The sequence below is a fragment of the Oryctolagus cuniculus genome, chromosome 5 (genome assembly GCF_964237555.1).
Source record: "Oryctolagus cuniculus chromosome 5, mOryCun1.1, whole genome shotgun sequence".
In the NCBI taxonomy this organism is placed as follows: domain Eukaryota; kingdom Metazoa; phylum Chordata; class Mammalia; order Lagomorpha; family Leporidae; genus Oryctolagus; species Oryctolagus cuniculus.
The window spans coordinates 147,363,056-147,380,651 of record NC_091436.1 but is presented as its reverse complement, the minus strand read 5'-3'; the positions used below and the strand labels follow the sequence as shown (position 1 = coordinate 147,380,651).

The 17,596-nt window shown below is 46.5% G+C and overlaps 1 protein-coding gene across 7 annotated transcripts in view; it reads left to right on the top strand.

The window, feature by feature from the left end:
* Nucleotides 1-17,596, top strand: part of MBOAT1 (membrane bound O-acyltransferase domain containing 1) — a 273,642-nt gene that overhangs the window by 111,677 nt on the left and 144,369 nt on the right. For 5 of the 7 annotated variants that reach the window (XM_017344969.3, XM_002714159.5, XM_017344968.3 and 2 more), the window contains one exon: nt 5,936-7,338. The exons of 1 other annotated variant lie outside the window; for it this stretch is intronic. In XM_017344969.3, coding sequence (XP_017200458.1) covers nt 5,936-6,062 — 127 coding nt within the window. In that variant the 3' untranslated portion in view covers nt 6,063-7,338. Of the gene's footprint in view, nt 1-5,935; nt 7,339-17,596 lie in introns of those variants that run through there. One more of the 7 variants, XM_017344967.3, reaches the window with a different exon arrangement.

Sequence of the window (17,596 nt, the reverse complement as noted above, 5' to 3'; positions counted from 1 at the left end):
AACATTAGGAAGAAAATGATAAAAGCCCCAAATTCAGCTTGCTACAGGGATGGGAGCCAATTCAGTCCTGTAGGAAGAAAACGGAAGTGAACTTTCCTGGGGCAGCCCTCTCAGAGGGGTGCTCCCCACCTGCAAGGCCTCCAGCTCCAGCCCTCAGCTGGTTTGGCCACCATGCTCCACTCTCTGCTCGATGCCGCTGTGTCAGGACCCTCAAACCAGCCTCTGGCCTGTACTGTCCACACTGAACACCAGAGTCAGCCTCCAGCCCCACTGAGCACTCTGCCTGAGCTGTCCAAGTTGTCGCCCTAGACACTAATTGTTTTGCTCTGTGCTCTGGTTACCACGCCTCCTGGATTTTGAGTCCTTTGCTTCTAGGATGACTCCCCCCACCCCCCCAGGCCTTGGTATTTTAAGAATGAGTGAATGCGTTTACCATGCAATAGCAGAAATGCTTATATTCAACCTGGCCTGTGCTGAACACTGTGCTAGGAGCTGGGGATGGCAGGGTGAAAAAACGCACATATCGTTCCTGCTCCCATGCAGGTGGTAGCTCGAGGGACAAGCAGGCAGAGCCTGACAAATTCTTAAGCGCACACTGAGAGCACATTCTGAGCGAATGGTTCAGAGCTCTAGATTGGAGAGCGTGCAACAGTAATCAGACGGAGCCTGGACAGGAGGAACGCCTAGGGGAGGAAGCAGCGTTGGAGCTCAATGCTGGAGGCTGCATGGTGGGACTGGAGCAGGGTCAGTGTGCTGGGGCATTGGGGGCAGTGCTCCCAGTAGAGGACAGAAACCCGAAGAGCCCTGTGGTCAGAGCACCATGAGTCCAAGAAGGAGACAGGTGAGCTGGGGGTGGGGGCGTGCAGGAGGGTGGGTAAAGAACATTACTTGTATTTTTCCTATGCAGAAGTGGAGTCTTAGAGAGGCGGAGTGATTTAATAAGACTCACACAGCTACCAAGGCCTGGACCTGAGATTCAAATGCAGAGTTTCTTTTTTTTTTTTTTTTAATTTTTTTAAAAAAGGTTTATTTATTTACTTGAAAGTCAGAATTACACAGAGAGAGAAGGAGAGGCAGAGAGAGAGAGAGAGGTCTTTCATCTGCTGGTTTACTCACCAATTGACCACAACAGCTGGAGCTGTGCTGATCTGAAGCCAGGAGCCAGGAGCTTCTTCCGGGTCTCCCACATGGGTGCAGGAGCCCAAGCACTTGGGTCATCTTCTGTTGCTTTCCCAGAGCTGGATTGGAAGTGGAGCAGCTGGACTCAAACCAGCGCACATATGGGATGCAGGCACCACAGGCGGTGGCTTAACCCACAATGCCACAGCACTGGCCCCCAGAGTTTCTTTAAAGGCAAGACCAGCAATGCAGTTGCTAAGAGCAATTTTAGGAGAAGCTGTCTGGGAAGCAGCTTACTGCTTGAGAATCAGCCAGAACGGTGATTGACTTATGGTCATTGGTGCTTCCCAGTTAAAGCAGGGGGTGGGGTACTGTTTAATCATTTGGGGTGTCCCTGCCAAGGCAACCAGGTGGGACTTGAAATTCAATGAATCTATAGCAGCAGGCTAATTTTGAATTATCTTATGAATAAGATAGTTTTGTACGGCCCATGAATGATGTTGTAAATGTCCAAGTGGCCCTTGCAGAAGAAAGGCCCCCGAGCCTTGGAAAGTCTGATGGTTGCTAGGCTGAATCAGAGACTCAGGGGCATTATCAAATAGCTTTCCGTGTCTTTTTTTTTTTTTTTTTTTTGACAGGCAGAGTTAGACAGTGAGAGAGAGAGAGACAGAGAGAAAGGTCTTCCTTTTCCATTGGTTCACCCCCCAAATGTCTGCTACAGCTGGCGCACTGTGGCCAATCCAAAGCCAGGAGCCAGATGCTTCCTCCGGGTCTTCCATATGGGTGCAGGGTCCAAGCACTTGGGCCACCCTCCACTGCCTTCCCAGGCCACAGCAGAGAGCTGGACTGGAAGAGGAGCAACTGGGATAGAATCTGGGGCCTCAACCGGGACTAGAACCCGGTGTGCTGGCGCTGCAGGGGAGGATTAGCCAAGTGAGCTGTGGCACCAGCCTCCATGTCTTTTTAACAGCAATCTAGAATATTTGCCTAAAATACACATTTGTTGAGAATAACACAAAAATGGACATTTTAAAATATTTAATCCATTTCAGATGATCTGACTTAATGAATGTGTTACCTGCTTACGTATATCAGGAGATTTCAAAAAGTGCATGGGAAATGGAATTGGATGATAATGAGAATTTCCCATGAACTGTTGAAGCTCCTTCACATCAGTTTCCTGTGTAGATCAGCTCTGTGCAGTAGAATTTCCTGTGAAGATGGCAGGGCTCCTTATCCATGGCATCCCCGACATAGGTACTTCCCAGCCACCAGTACTGGGACTATTGAGTACCTTGATGTGCAGCTAGCAAGAATTTTACTTAATTTGAATTTTTAAAAAAGATTTATCTATTTATTTGAAAGTCAGAGTTATACTGAGAGAAAAGGAGAAGCAGAGAGAGAGAGAGAGAGAGAGAGAGAGAGAGAGAGGTCTTCCATCTGCTGGTTCCCCCCCCTATTGGCTGCAATGGACAGAACTGCACCGATCCGAAGCCAGGAGCCAGGAGCTTTTTCCGGGTCTCCCAAACAGGTGCAGGGGTCTAAGGATTTGAGCCATCTTCTACTGCTTTCCCAGGCCATAGCAGAGAGCTGGATAGGAAGTGGAGCAGCTGGGACTTGAACTGGTGCCCATATGGAATGCTGGCACTGCAGGCAGCAGCTTTACCTGCTATGCCACAGCACCAGCCCCTTAATTTGAATTTAACAGGCATTTATTATCAGCTTTTTTCTGGTGATTGCACCTTCAACAGTGTTTTTACAATCACTTAAGAGGATTGCTGAAGTTAAAATGGGATGGCCTTTTGGTGAAAGGATGCATTTGAGTACTGGGGCTAAGATCAGTAACTGGCAGAGAATGGCAGTAGTATGCAACCCCACTTCTCAGAATATGCTTCATTACTTAACATTTAAAGTTTGCTTTGTTTCTATGTTGCATCAATTTTCAGTCCAGACTAACATCATATCTCAACCTTAAATTTCTCAGTCTATTTTTTTCTTTGCTATCAATGAGCCCTACGTTTAAAGAATACTTAAATGTATTTTGGAAGAACCATTTATAAAATCATTTTGAAAAGCAAATTCTCATATGTTAGTCTTTGGTTGGATAACACTTTCTTAAATTCAACTTGTAAGAATTTTGGAATTTGTAAATGCTGAACTCCTTGAAAGCATGACTAACTATAAGGGCACTTCAGAAGGTTCATGGAAAATAGAAATGAAAGGTGAGTTTGAGAGTGGTGTTTGGTACAGCAGTTAAGATGCCACTTAGGAGTGTGTGAGTTTGAGTCCTGGCTCCACTGCCAATCCAGCTTCCTGCTCATGCACAGCTTAGGAGGCAGCAGGAGATGGATCAAGTACTTGGACCCTGCAACCCACATGGGAAACCCAGATTATCTTCTGGGTTCCTAGCCTTGATCTGGCCAAGTGCCAGCTGTTGTGGGCATTTGAACTGATGGATGAGAGTTCTCTTTCTGTCTCTGTCTTCCAAATAAAGAAAAAATTTTTAAAAAAGAGATTATTTTATGGAACAGACAATGGCATAGTGGTTAAGATGCTCCTTGGGGGTGCCTGTATCCAAAATCAGAGACCCTGGGCTCAAGTCCCAGCTCCAATTCCTGACTCCAGCTTCCTGCAAGAGCAGGCTGTAGGTAACAGCAGGTGATGGCTCAACTACTTGAGTCCTCATCACCCACATCCAAGAGGCTCCTTGTGTAGCTCAGTTCTGGCTGTTGTGGGCATTCGGAGATCGAGCTAGTAGATGACAGTTTTCTTTATCTGTTTGTTGGCAAGTCTCTCTACCTTTCAAAATAAAAAGATGATTTTATTTTGATTAAAAAAACTTTTGATATCTGTGTATATGAAGGGGATCTCTAAAAAGTTTATGGAAATTGTGTGTTATAATAAAACAACACATTAATTTCAAAATTTTTTGTAACAGAATAAGCTTACTTTAATTTTTACCATATACTATGCAAATTTCTTATATGTCTGATTCATTTTTTTTTCCAAAAAAGAATGTGTATCTTAAAGTTTTTTTTAAAGATTATTTATTTGCAAGATAGAACAATAGACATGGAGAGAGGGAGAGAGGTATCTTCATTTTCTGGTTCACTTTCCTAGTGCCTGTAACAGCTGGAGTTGGCCAAGCTGAAGCCAGGAGCCAAGAACTCCACCTGAGTCTCCCATCTGGGTGACAGGGGCCCAAGCACTTGGGCCTTCATTCACTACCTTCCCAGGAGCATTAGCTGGAAGCTGGATTGGAAGCAGAGGCTCTAGGATTCGAACCAGCAATCTGATATGGGATGCTGGTGTTGCAAGTGATGGCTAAACCCTCTGTGCCACAATGCCTAGCCTAGCCTGATTCATCTTTGAATCTGAAGTACCTAGGACAGTGCCTTTCGTGCTCAGTGTTAGTGAGGCTGCGTTTTTCCATAATGGAGAGATCAAATAATCCTTAGAACTTGAGAGAGAGATGGAATGTCTGTATAGGTTACTGAACCTCACAAGGGGTTTGAGATATTTTCCTCTTGATTGTTGATGTGTTTGGATTTAATCTAACATAATTGCTCCAGCATGAAAGATGAAGGCAAAGCACAGGAACAAAGTGTATTTTGGATGTGCAGACTTGAAAAGCTGGTGTTCCCTCTAGCTAGAGGTGCCTGTGAGAATGCAGTGGTACCTGTTGAGCCCATGTGTTTATCTGTAAAGCCCTTTTTCACTGTCAGTAATGTCCTGGTTTAAAGAATAAATTAGGTAGTCACTTACTGTGGCTGTTCACCTCTCTGCTGGTTACACAACCATTCATCATGTACTCATCTCAACTCCTCCAAGGGGAGGGGCTGGGGCTTCCACCTCTCTGTAGACCCCAGTTTAATGCTTTGTCTATCCTAAGCCATAAGTGCTTGCTGAAAGAATAAATGAATGAAGATGCATTTCTTTCTGTTAGTGTTCTTGAGGATTCTGTAGACAGTTGTCAGGGAGGCATTCCTCTTGCTTAATACTGGAGCGGTTTAGGGCACATGTGAGCTTTCGTATGGTAATGTCCTGATCTTACAGTTACAGAAGCTGGCAAGTGATACATAAATCAGCTGTGATTCCCTCCCTCTTTTAACATTGTTTCTCTTTAATCTTCAAAAAGCACTGGACAAAGTATAAATTCAGCCTTTCCAAATGTAAGTGATTAGAAACAGCTTGCGTTTGCATGACTGATCTAGATACATTGATGGGTATGTCCGCTGTTTATTGAATATCTGCACTGTGTGCCCTGTACTGAATACCGTGCTTTTGCAATAAATATCCACAAGCTTCAAAAGCAAAGCTTGCTTCTTAATAGTTCGGATGTAGGTTATTTTCAGGGTTATAAAAATCAGAATCTTTGTGATCCATGGGCAATGCAAGAACTCTTTATACTTGAGAAGAATGCATGAGTCAAAGTGTTATTTATGTGTGAGTTTAGGGAACAGGGTACTGTGTTTGAATTTCACCTGTGCATCCTTAGACCTTGAATATTAGGGATTGCTGGTTGTTGTGGGGTTAATTCTCTTGTAGTGTGCTCTGTGTTGCTGGGACAGTGTTGTGTGTATCTGCAGATGAGCTGGGTGCTTTGCTTTGCCCAGTTGGGTGTGGTTTCAGTTCATCCCTGACCCACTCATGCACGAAATGATGGAGTGGACAGAGGGCAGCCTGAGGACCCACATGCTTGGTACTGCCAAAGCCATGCCTGTGCTCATTCACCGTACCGAAGGAGATGTAATCATTGATCATTCCCATTTGTACCCCTGATTGAAATATAACTTCTGTGTGTTCTTATTTCTAGGTCCATGTATTTTTATTTACACATCATAAGTCTCCTGATAATACTATTTCTTCCAGCCAAGCCGCAAGCTCACATTCAGAGGCAACCTCAGACTCTGAATTCTCGTAATAAAGAAAAAACATACTGATACCTCCAAGAAAATCTGAACAAGTGCAACTGCAACACGTGTGAAAGATGAGATGGGGCGGCTCAAGGATGCTGCAGCCATTCAGAGGCGATGTTTACATGCGTCTTTTTTTTTATTTTGAAGTGCAGGGAGTGCGTTTAAATAGCCTTTTTGTACAATTAAATGGGCCTTGTCCAGTTTATTGGTATGCATATACTACAGGACGTTTGAGTGATTTGGAGGTGTGAGAGCATGTACCAGAGCTTCAGAGACTGTGCACTCTGAGATGCAGGGCTAAGTGGTACTGGTCGCTGAAATCCGAAACCGTATGTTTCCAGCCCCTGAACGCTGCATGCTGGGCGCACAGGCGTTGGTGCCAGAAGTGACAAGATGATTGCAAAGAAGACTTGGTGTAGGCGTCTTCAATCAGAGCATCTTCATAAGCAGACGCCCTGGACTTGTATCATCACTGGTTTGCAGACACAGTACTGTGCCCAGAATGCCATGGAGAAAGGCGATTGTGCTGGGAGGTTTCCCCAGTGTTGAGAACTCTAGGAGCCGAGAGCATGAGGCCTACATGCTCGAATGGAGTGAAAGTCCGACCTGCCCTCAAATAGGCTGTGTGCTTTGTGTTTTGTTCCAGGAATGTGACCCTTCAGCCCGGACCCCCCACCCCCTGTTTTTTGTTCTGAACTGAGCCGTGGTTGGAAATCAGGAAGTTCCCCTTACATGCATACCAGGAGCCTTGGAAGGCTGCTGTTTGCTGAATGTTTTCCATTTCACAAGTGCCCTCTGCTTGCCCAGGGATGACCCAGAGAAGACACCCAGCACAGTACCTTTGGAAGAAATATTTTTTTTAAAAAAAGTGACTTAAGGTGAAATAGAAGCTGTTAAGAAGAAGCAGATGTCTCCCTCTTCTCTCCCCCCACCATGTGGAGGTGGTGAGGATTATGGCCATGACGTCCATATGGACTGATTTTCATTTTTCCTGCTTCACCACTGATGAAGTCCAGCTTTGTTTCAGTGGGATCATCATATTGGAAAACAGAAATTGAAAGACAGGTATCTGTCTTTGTTCTGAACAGGCTTTGGCTCCTTTGGAGGACTTCAGTTGGGCAATATTCTACATGGGAGAAGGAACCATAGTAATAAATGTTGTGGAAAATAATAATGATAATAATAAAATATGCTGCATTGATGTGCCCTCAATCAGATGGCTTGGGAGGAGAAAATTTATGTGAGTCAGATGGTGAATAGTTTCTTACTGAATAAATAGTATGTTTCTACAAAAAGGAAATGTTTCTGAATAGAAGAATTGCTTTTTGTGTCAATAGAGAAGTGTGTGTGTGTGTGTGCGTGTGTGTGTGTGTGTGTGTGTGTATGAATGAAAGGTGCAGAAAACTACGTTTTTATTTGCCTAAAATACAAGCATTATGGCATGCTCAGTGTTCACTGTGTATGTCAGACACTTGCCTGGTTTTGTTCTTGGTGAGATTTCTGACTGTCCCCTCCCACTCTGCACGTGGGGTTTGCCTCCCTTCTACAGGGGGAGGACTGGGAGCCAGGGAGGCACTTGCTGACTGCCTTGAGGTCCTGGAGTTAGTGGTGGAGCTGAGCTTTCAACTCAGGGGGTTCCCCTGGAAAACCAAAAGCTCTGAGTCTTTCCGTGCTGTCCTGCTGGCGCGTCTCTTACGAACACCAGGTGCGGGTGTGCTGTGCTTGCCCTGAAGTGTGTCCCCCCAGTGCTGGTGCTGGAAGAAGTGCAGCTGCCTTCATATTCATGGAGGACTGGATTCAGGACCCCCTCAGATACCAACATCTGCAGTGCTCAAGCCCCTTATATAAAATAACTTTAAAAAGCAATTTCTTGAGAGAGAGAGAGGGAGAGCGCGCAAGCGAGAATGCAACAGTGCTTTTATCTGCTGGATTACTATGCACATGTCTACAATAACCCCTGGCTTTGGGCTGGACCAGGACATTGGACCCCAATTCAGTTCTCCTTTGTGGGCGGCAAGGACCTGCTCCCCACCAGGACGTGTATTAACAGGAAGCCAGAGCCAGGAATCAAACCCAACCACTCGGATGTGGGATGTGGGTGGCCAAAGCAGAGTCTTAACTACAAGGCCAAATGCCCACCCAAATTGGGTCGCTTATATTCACATGTACATGTCCTCCCCTGTACTTTAAATTTTTGTTGTTTATTATTTTTAATTTATTGAGCTCCCATCCACTGGTTCATGCTTGAAATGGCCACACTGCCAGGACTGGTCCGGGAATACAAGCTAGGTCTTGTACATGGCGGCAGGAACCCAACCACTTGAGCCATCACAGCTACCTCCCAGGTCTGCATTAGCAGGAAGCTGGAGTCTGGAGCTGGGACTGGAATTTCGATTTAGGCACTCTGATATGGACATAGACATCTTAACCACGAGGCCAAATGTCCACTCCTTCCCTTAGCATTTTGAATCATTTTTAGATTATGTAAAATCCATAATACAATGTAAATGCTATATAAAAAAGTTAAAATGAGAAGAAAAAGTACATGTGCAGTACATGCCATTTTTTTTCTGATATTTTCAGCCACTAGAAACAGAATCTGTGGGATTAGAACCTGTAGGTAGCTGACTATTGTGGAACCTGAACTTTAGTTGGGATGATGGAAGCTAAGAAGGAGTGCCAGTGGGCCAGGGTATGAAGCTCAGACCCATTAACCAGGAGATCTTAGCTCAGCCCTCCTTCAGTGTCTGAGCAGGAACCTTGGATAGTGGGGAGAGGGACAAGATGTAGGTGCCTAAAATATGTGAGGCTCTGTCTCCAACTACAGTACTTTGAGGTGCAGGACCAAGAACAGTGCACATGTTGCACACTAGAGAACATGGAAAATATCACTACATGTGGAATAATCCATATTTCATACATTACATGTGGAATAATCCATATTACAATGAAGCCTTTGAACTTGCAGTGTATATGTTGACTAGGCTTCACTGTATTTGAGAGAACTTGGGTGATGAGAGGAGAGGTGATTGTCAGGGTGACCACCTGTTCTGGTTCATCAGAGACTGACTCCAACTTGAATCCTTGGAAAACTAGGACTCGTGGTCCCTGGTGAGTGCCCAGCACTGTGACTTGTTACAGAATGAGGAGACATCAGACCTAAAGGAGCAGGCCTGTGCATGGTGTCTGTTGGCTTTGGTGTTTTGTTATTGTGAGACTTTATTCAGTTCTGCAAGGCAACACACAGATGAGGGATTCACACTTGTTTTCCCCCGAGAACCATTTATTCATAGAAAAAAGTCACACTTTAGGACCAAAGTTGAGACAGAAGGTTAAGGCTACTGTTTATTGCCTGAGATTTGCAAGGTTTCCGAAATATAATATGCATGTAATAAATATGTATTATATCGGTGAGCTTTTAGTTGAGAAGTAATACATTTTCTGGTTTTTAAAAAAGCCAGATCAGGAGCTGGCATTCTAGCATGGTGGGTAAAGCTGCCATCTGCGATGTTGGCATCCCATGTGGGCTCCAGGTGCTCCACTTCTGATCCAGCTCCCTGCTAGTGGCCTGGGGAAGCAGTAGAGTATGGTCCATGTGCTTGGGCCCCTGCCACCCATGTGGGACTCCTGGAGGGAGCTCCTGGCTCCTGGCTTTGGCTTGGCCCAGCCTTGGCTGTTGGAGCCATCGGGGGAGTGAACCAGCAGATGGGAAACCTCTCTCTCCTACTCTCTCGGTGGCTCTGACATTCAAGTAAATGAACAAATCTTTAAAAAAGAAAAAAAGCCAAATTTAAAATACTCTATTATTACTATTTTACATTTTAAGATATCCATAAGGATCAAGAATACTATTCAGTAGTTGCAAAAAAGCCATAAATAATTCTGAGGTTTTGCATGAGAGAAAAGAAGACAGGAGGAGGGAACGGGGAGAGACACACTGATATTAGCAAGTGGTTCCCCAAAACCGAGGAATGTGCCCTTTGCTACTCTGCAAGCTCTGGGCATTGAGCACGTGTCCTCCTGATGGACCTCCGCTCTGCAACACATCAGAACCACAAAGAAACTTTAAGAAAACTGATGGATGCCTTGCCTCGCCAGGGACCACATCTTTTTTCTCTAACATTTGGCATGGTGCCTGGCATGTAATGAAGATCCAGTGTTTGTTGAATGAATGCGGGATTGAATGAGCTAGTTTAATGCTTTGCTCTTGACAGTTTTAACTGAGTGACTTTTGCACTGGGAAGCGTCATTTCTGCCTCCTGGAATTAGTTTTTGAAATACTTGTGTTTTCAGTGAATTGTGGAAGCACGTTATGTGAGGTTGTCATGCAAGCAGCCAGTTTACATGGTCGGCATCACATGGCCCATCCTTGCATTCAGTAACGTAGTCCCTTCTTTATCCAGTGTGTCCTGTCTGCTGTGGGCCTGACACTCTGTTAGCAGGTAAAAGATGCTGAAAACCTCTTCTGTGTTCTCAAAAAGCTCACCATGTGCCCGGAAAGATGTGACCTCAGCACCGTGTCCTATGGCCTTGGAAACTAGGAAAGGCCTTTATACTTGTTTCCTTGCAAGTTTGGAGCTACCTTTTACAGTGCCTGAAGGTTGGTTACCCAGGACAGTGTCACTGGGCTGTGGCCTCAGGTGCAGGCGGGGTTAAGCTTGCCCTTGCAATTGGATGTTGTCCTTGAACCTGCCAGGGTAGTCTGTGCAGCTGCCACCCAGGAAAGGCTGTGCTTCCCCAGTGCCCACAGAGGTCCTGAGCTGGCTTGTCCCCTTTCAGAGAGATATTTGAAGTTTCAAGGCTTTGGAAAAGGACTTTACGAGGCCCATGAGCAGAGTGGCTCTTATTTCACATCACCTCCTGCAGATCTGTCAAGTTGGCCATATTATTCACATTTCCCAAATGTGGAAATCAAGGCTCAGAGACTGTATGTAACAAAAGTCAAGAGACAAACTTGCAAGAAGTTTAGTAATAGATCTAACTGGAGTGGCCTGTGTTCTGCAGAAGAGAATGAGAGCTCCCATTGGCAGAACAGTGCATTTTGTAAGGCGAGAACAAGGAAACAGAGCAATAGTCAAAAAGCTGGTGGGTGCACATCTGGTTAGTCCAGAGTGTCCTTTATTTTCCTGGAAGAATTAAAGCAGAAGCGACCTCTGCACTATGCAGACTGGGTTCTCCTGTTTTTGAGAAACTGGTCTGTTTGAGGCATGTACCTGCTTCCTTAGCATTTGCAGCTGCATTTCAGTGTGGCCTGATCTGCAAGAGGCTAGGACAGATCGGTGGCCTCCTATAAGTAACTCGCTCAGCATCACTCAGTGCAGGAGCTGGGTTTTAAATCGTGGTGTGGCTGACTCCAGAGTGCATCTCTGGATTGCATAGCACGTTCGTGTGTTAAAGCAGAGCTGATAGCAGTTCTTAACACTCACCCCTCCAGTGGTTTCCTGGTGCAGACTGGCTGGCCCTGCCACATGGGGAGCTTGTTAACCATGCAAGGAGTGGAGAAATATACAAAAGGCTGACTGTTAACTCCTCATCACACATCTTCTCGGTCGAGTAGCATTGTTCAGGATCGTGGAGGAAATGGTGGTGTTGCCATTGCATGCTTCTGCTGCTTCAGCGGGGAGTATAAGTTGGTGGGGTGGGAGCCAAGACAAAGCATCTGGTTATGTTAAAGAGAAAGTGTTCTGAGCCGGCGCCACGTCTCACTAGGCTAATCCTCCACCTAGCGGCGCCGGCACACCGGGTTCTAGTCCCGGTCGGGGCGCCGGATTCTGTCCCGGTTGCCCCTCTTCCAGGCCAGCTCTCTGCTGTGGCCAGGGAGTGCAGTGGAGGATGGCCCAAGTGCTTGGGCCCTGCACCCCATGGGAGACCAGGAGAAGCACCTGGCTCCTGCCATTGGATCAGCGCGGTGCGCCGGCCGCAGGCGCTGGCCTCGGCGGCCATTGGAGGGTGAACCAACAGCAAAGGAAGACCTTTCTCTCTGTCTCTCTCTCTCTTACTGTCCACTCTGCCTGTCGAAAAAAAAAAAAAAAGAGAGAGAGAGAAAGTGTTCTGCAACAGTGCTCTGTCATTGCTTTGTGTTCCTTGTTTGATGTATTCCTTGATGCATTTTGAGATTTGCAAAGCTCAGCCTAATTGTTAAGTAGTTGGTGTATGGTGTGGGGAAATACACTGCTTTACTGGAGAAACCAAGAGAACTTTGAAAGAATGAGGTATAGATCAGTCAGACACAGAGTAAAGAGGTGGCAGAGATTTGGACCGTTAGGAGGAGAGTTGCTAGTGGGTGCAGTGGTCAGGGTGACTTTGAGTAGGAAGGTGTCGAATTGCTGGGCTATTATGGAATGTTTCTCACTGCCACCTTTAAAAAGCATCATGTTGATTCCAGTTTTGGCTAGGATGGAGAGGAGCGCAGAGAACAGAATAAGGTAGAGAATGCAGTAAGAATTGAGACTGGAGCCCAGAAGTAATGGCCAGGTGGCAGTGTTGGCTGTGCAGAGGGGCTGCCATGTTGCCCAGGCTTATTTACCTTTCTAAGCCCAGGACCAGCTTACAGGGAGGAGACCTTGGGGAAGTGCAGGTAGCAGATGCCTTCACAGATTCACAGATTCTGGGGTTCCATTTCCCAGATACCTGGGATCAGTTGGTTTGATTTGGAACTTTGCCCTCAATCGGTATTCTTATATAGCTTTTCACATGAGTCTGATGTGCTACCAGGTCTGATCTGAGGCAGCTGAGACCTGGGGAGTTTCCTGGCTTTTCTGAAGCCTCACCAATCTTTTGTGTAGCAGAGATGAGGTCAGGAGCCAATTGCCTTGACCTGCTAGCAGGGGTGGAAATGTCCAGCCTGTGGGCTGGGTAAGGCCTGCAGAACCATTTGGTCTGGTCTTGCCAAGGCAATTGCAAGTTGCACTTGAAATCCAGTAACTCTGTAGCAGGCTAACTTTTAAGTTGATAATTCTGCATTGCCCACGAGTGATGTTGTAAATATTGACATGGCCCTTAGCAGGAAAAACTGTTCCCCAAAACCCTGCAGGGTGCACTTCCTACACAAGCTTTCTATAAAAACACTCTTGGTGCAGTGCACTTCAGGGAACAAGTGAGTCTCAGAGCATCCCCCTCAGGCCTGAGAGTGAGTGCACAGGGGAGCGGGTATGCATCTGGGGCCTGAACCCCTGCATCCCTTGGGTCTCCCTTGGCCTCCAAAGCCTGGGCAGCCACACAGATCATTTTATTGGAACTGCTGATGGGGAACATTTTCTGGAAAGCACAGCACTTTTCTAGAAGAAAAGCTTTTCTGGATCCACATGACCTTTGGGATCCAATAGCCCCTTTTGTTTCCGGACAAAGAAAATTCACAGGAGATAAGCACTTTTGACATTAAAATTTACATGGTCTCAGCAGTTGGCTACAGGGGTCCATTCATCCCAGGCTGTCTTTCTGTCTATTGTCTCTGCTTCACAGGCAATGTGGTCTCTCAGCATTTCCAGTCGCAGGCCCAGGTTGCCACTGTCTCTGTGTGCACTGGCCTGGCAAAGCTACCAGATGCCAGAACAAGTTTTCTGCTTGGTCACAAGTAACCTGTTCCTTCCAGTCCCCCATGTCTGCTGCCACAGTATCTTCTTGGACAGCCCATCAGGCCATTCCTCTTAAAAACAAAACAAAACAAAACAAAACACCTGTTGGCTCCTGCTGTCGACAGCACCAAGTTGACACCCTCCTGCCCCAACCAGCCTTGCCTTCACTCTTTCCTTGAGGCCTGAGGGAATCCATCTCCTGCAACCAAGGGCCATTTCTGACTTTGGGTGCCACTGCCTTAAGTTTTTTTTTTTTTTTTTTTAAGTATTTATTTGTGTCTTATTTGAAAGGCAGAGACATTGGGAGAGAGGGAGAAAGATTGACTTCCCTTCCACTGGTTCATACCCTCAATGTCTGCAATAGCTAGGGCTAGGTCAGGTCAAAGCTAGAAGTTGGGAACTCAATCCATGTCTCCCACTGTGAGTGACAGTGACCTAAGTACTTGAGCCATCACCTGCCGTATCCCAGGTTGCACATAGCAGGAAGCTGGATTAGAAACAGTAGCTGGTCCTCAACCCCTCTCCCCTCTACCTTGTGCTATAATTGACTTGTTCTAAATTGCCAACTGCTTACAGAGTTGTTTCTTGGTATCTTTTCTGTATCTTTGTACCTAGGAAGACTCTGACTTACTAGGGGTACTAGAATCAATGTTGGATGAATGACCGCATTCCATTCTTTGTGGCAGGATTGTTTCTCTGGGGGGAGGGATGGGGGTATCTTGAGTTTGGGGTTCTGGCCCTGCATTTAGAGATCAGCACTATAAATGGCAGGAGTAATGAGTCCATGGCTGCACATTCCTGGTCTCTGAGAGTCCGGGCTTTCTCTGGAATATGGTGCTGCTTTGAGCTCTTTTGGCTGCTAGGACTCGGATGGGTTAAGACCAGCATGCTGGGACCACGTTCTTGGGAGATCCCTATTCACTGGATTCCACATTGCTTGGACTTTCATCTTTTATAACTTTTGCTGCTTTGTGGTTTTGTTAAACACTGTGTAATGTTTCACTGTCTGCATAATCAAGCGTGTATTCAGCCATCCTCCCACTGATGGTGTTGGTGTTCACGAGGATTGCCATAACCAAGAGTCAGGGATTTTCTTACATCCTCGAGGCTAGAAATCTGAAATCAAATTGTCAGCAAGGTGGCTTTGTCCTGAGGCCTCTCCTTGGCTGGTCTTCCCTGAGTATGTCTGTGTCCTCATGTTCCCTTCTGAGGACACCAGTCATATCGGATTGAGGCCCTCCCTCCCCAGTGACCTCATTTTAGCTTGTATTTGCCTCTTTATAAACCTTATCTCCAAACACAGTCACATTCTTAGGTGCTAGGGGTTAAGCGCCACATCAGCATAGGAATCTGGGGAGTCCACAGCTCAGTCCATATAGGCCAACAGGTTCTTCCTTGTCTCCACGGTGATAAACTGTGCTGCAGTGGACACGCTGCTGTGTGCTCTTTCTGGAGCACTCATGGTGGGGGTGGGCTTGGGGAGGATTCTGTAAAGTGGAATTTTAGGGTGTTTCCACTTGGAATTTTAGGGATTTCAGCTTGCCCTGGAGCTTTGCCTCCAGATAGTTCTCTGAATCTTCCCTTCTCTGTAATGGATTACAGCTGCTCCCTTTTGCCCATATTCCTAGCAGTACTTGGTATTGTCAGAGTTGAATTATTTTGCCAGTTTGATCAATGTGAAAAAAAGAGTACAGAGAAACATAATCCCCTTCCCATCCCTGCCTGCCCTTGGCCTTTTGATTCTGTTCCGTGGAGGCAGTTACTATTCTCTTCCTCCCACCTTCCACCACCTTTTTTTTTTTTTTTAAGATGTGTTTATTTATTTGAAAGGCAGAGTGACACATACTTAGAGAAAGAAATCTTCCATCCATTGGTTCACTCCCCAAGTGGCCAGAGGTCAGGCTGAAGCCTGGGATCCCATCTGGGTCTCCCATGTGGGTGGCAGGGCCCAAGCACTTGGGCCATCGTCCACTGCTTTCACAGGTGCATTAACAGGGATTTGGATCAGAAGTGGACCTCGGAAGCAGAGAAGCCATGAATTCAACCAGCGCTCGTGTGTGATACTGGTGTCCCAGGCAGTGGGTCAGCCGCTGTGCACAGTCAGCCCCACTGTTCTCTTCTTATGTAGTCTCTCTGAGACACTGTCTGCTCTGCGTGTGGCTTTTCGGCTTGTTGCAAATGCATCCTGTCATGAGCATTTCTCCATGTTAGTACAGAAACCTCCTAAAAGCGATGTATAATGGCTGCACCATATTCTGTGAATGAATGTGTAGTTTTGACAAACATCCTCCTAATTGTTGGGTGTTTAGCTGTGGCTTCCCTTACAAAACAATAACATTCTTTCTAGAAAATTTTCAAGCTCCATGAATAGAATAAGGCATCCATAATCCTGCACCTGTTGCTATCTTGTAGTTCTCATTTGTGGGGTTTTGTTCAAAGTGCACCACACTGTTTTATTTCAACCTTCAAATACAAGGACATGTCAGCTTCTGATGCCAAGCCATGCAAGTAATAAAGGAACAGAAAAGATAGTAACAGCAGAAAGAATATTATTTTTAAAAACCCAAATATTTCCCATTTCACAGCAGTGCTCTGGCCGTGCTGACAAGTCTTTCTGTCCAGTGCTTCCAGCAGCAGGGAGCTGAGCACACCGCCTGATCTTGGCAAAAGCACTCCCACACTTGCTCCCTGCTGTCTACATTCCGATCCCCTACACACCACACTGCTCTGCTCGGCAGACTTTTGTAAACCCCATCCTGAAATGGGGCTGCGTATAATGCAGGATCACAGTGAAAACTAATGAAAAACAAAACCGAAAGTTTCCTGAAAGGCCTCAGGAGACTGCGAGTGTCTAGTCCTTCCTGTTCCCAGCTTCAAGAAAAGTGATTTTTTATTTTTTCAATTCTCAGCAAACCTGATACTTAGAAGTATAACCAGCAGGCTCAGGTCAAAGGTGAACACACTTTGTTCCCTGGGGGGTCAGCAGGACAGACAGGTTTCTCCCTCCAGGCCCCAGTCCTCCATGCCTGGGATCATTTCCATAGCTGTGTTTACTTCACTCTATTGGTATACCAGGTGGAACTTGCAGTCCAGGATAAAATTCCTGGGACGTCAGCTTCGTGTATGTGTGTCCGTGTCCCAGGTGCTCTGCTGCTGATCCAGCTCCAGTGACCTGGGAAAAGCAGCCAAAGGTGGCCCAAGTGTTTGGGTCCTTGCTGCCCATCTGGGAGACCTGGATGAAGCGCCTGGCTTTGGCTTGGCCCATCACTGGCCATTGTGGCCATCTGAGGAGTGAATCAGTGGATGGAAGATCTCTCTCTCTCTCTCACTCTCACTCTCACTCTTTCAGATAAGTAAATAAATCTTAAAGAAAAGAAATCCCATTACCTGGTCACCACAGGACCTGCCTGTGGAAGGCCATTTGATGTTGAGGCCCAGCCCCAATCCTTGGGGTCACAGCTTTGCTCACTAGGACCTGTGTCATCGCCGGGACCTCTTTGGGGGATTCCCTATGGCTCTGATCCCCGAGGTTCTTTGATGTTTCCTGTTATCGGCGGTCATGCTGAAGTGACTGCACAGCCCAGGGGATCTTGTCCTGGGTCAGGCAGCCTGCACCGCCCTGGGTGACACAGAGATCAGCATCTACTGCATCAGCACCTCGGATGGCGAGGTCAGTGTTGGGTCACTGAGGGGTAGGCCACCCTGCAGGACGAGCTGCCCCTCCTGGGAGGAAGTGAGAAAATCGACAAGGTGCAGAATTCTCCTGTTTCACTCTTTTTTTTTTTTTTTTTTTTTTTTTTTTTTTTTAACAGGCAGAGTGGACAGTGAGAGAGAGAGACAGAGAGAAAGGTCTTCCTTTTTGCCGTTGGTTCACCCTCCAATGGCCGCCACGGCCGGTGCACTGCGGCCGGCGCACCGCGCCTATCCGAAGGCAGGAGCCAGGTGCTTCTCCTGGTCTCCTATGGGGTGCAGGGCCCAAGTACT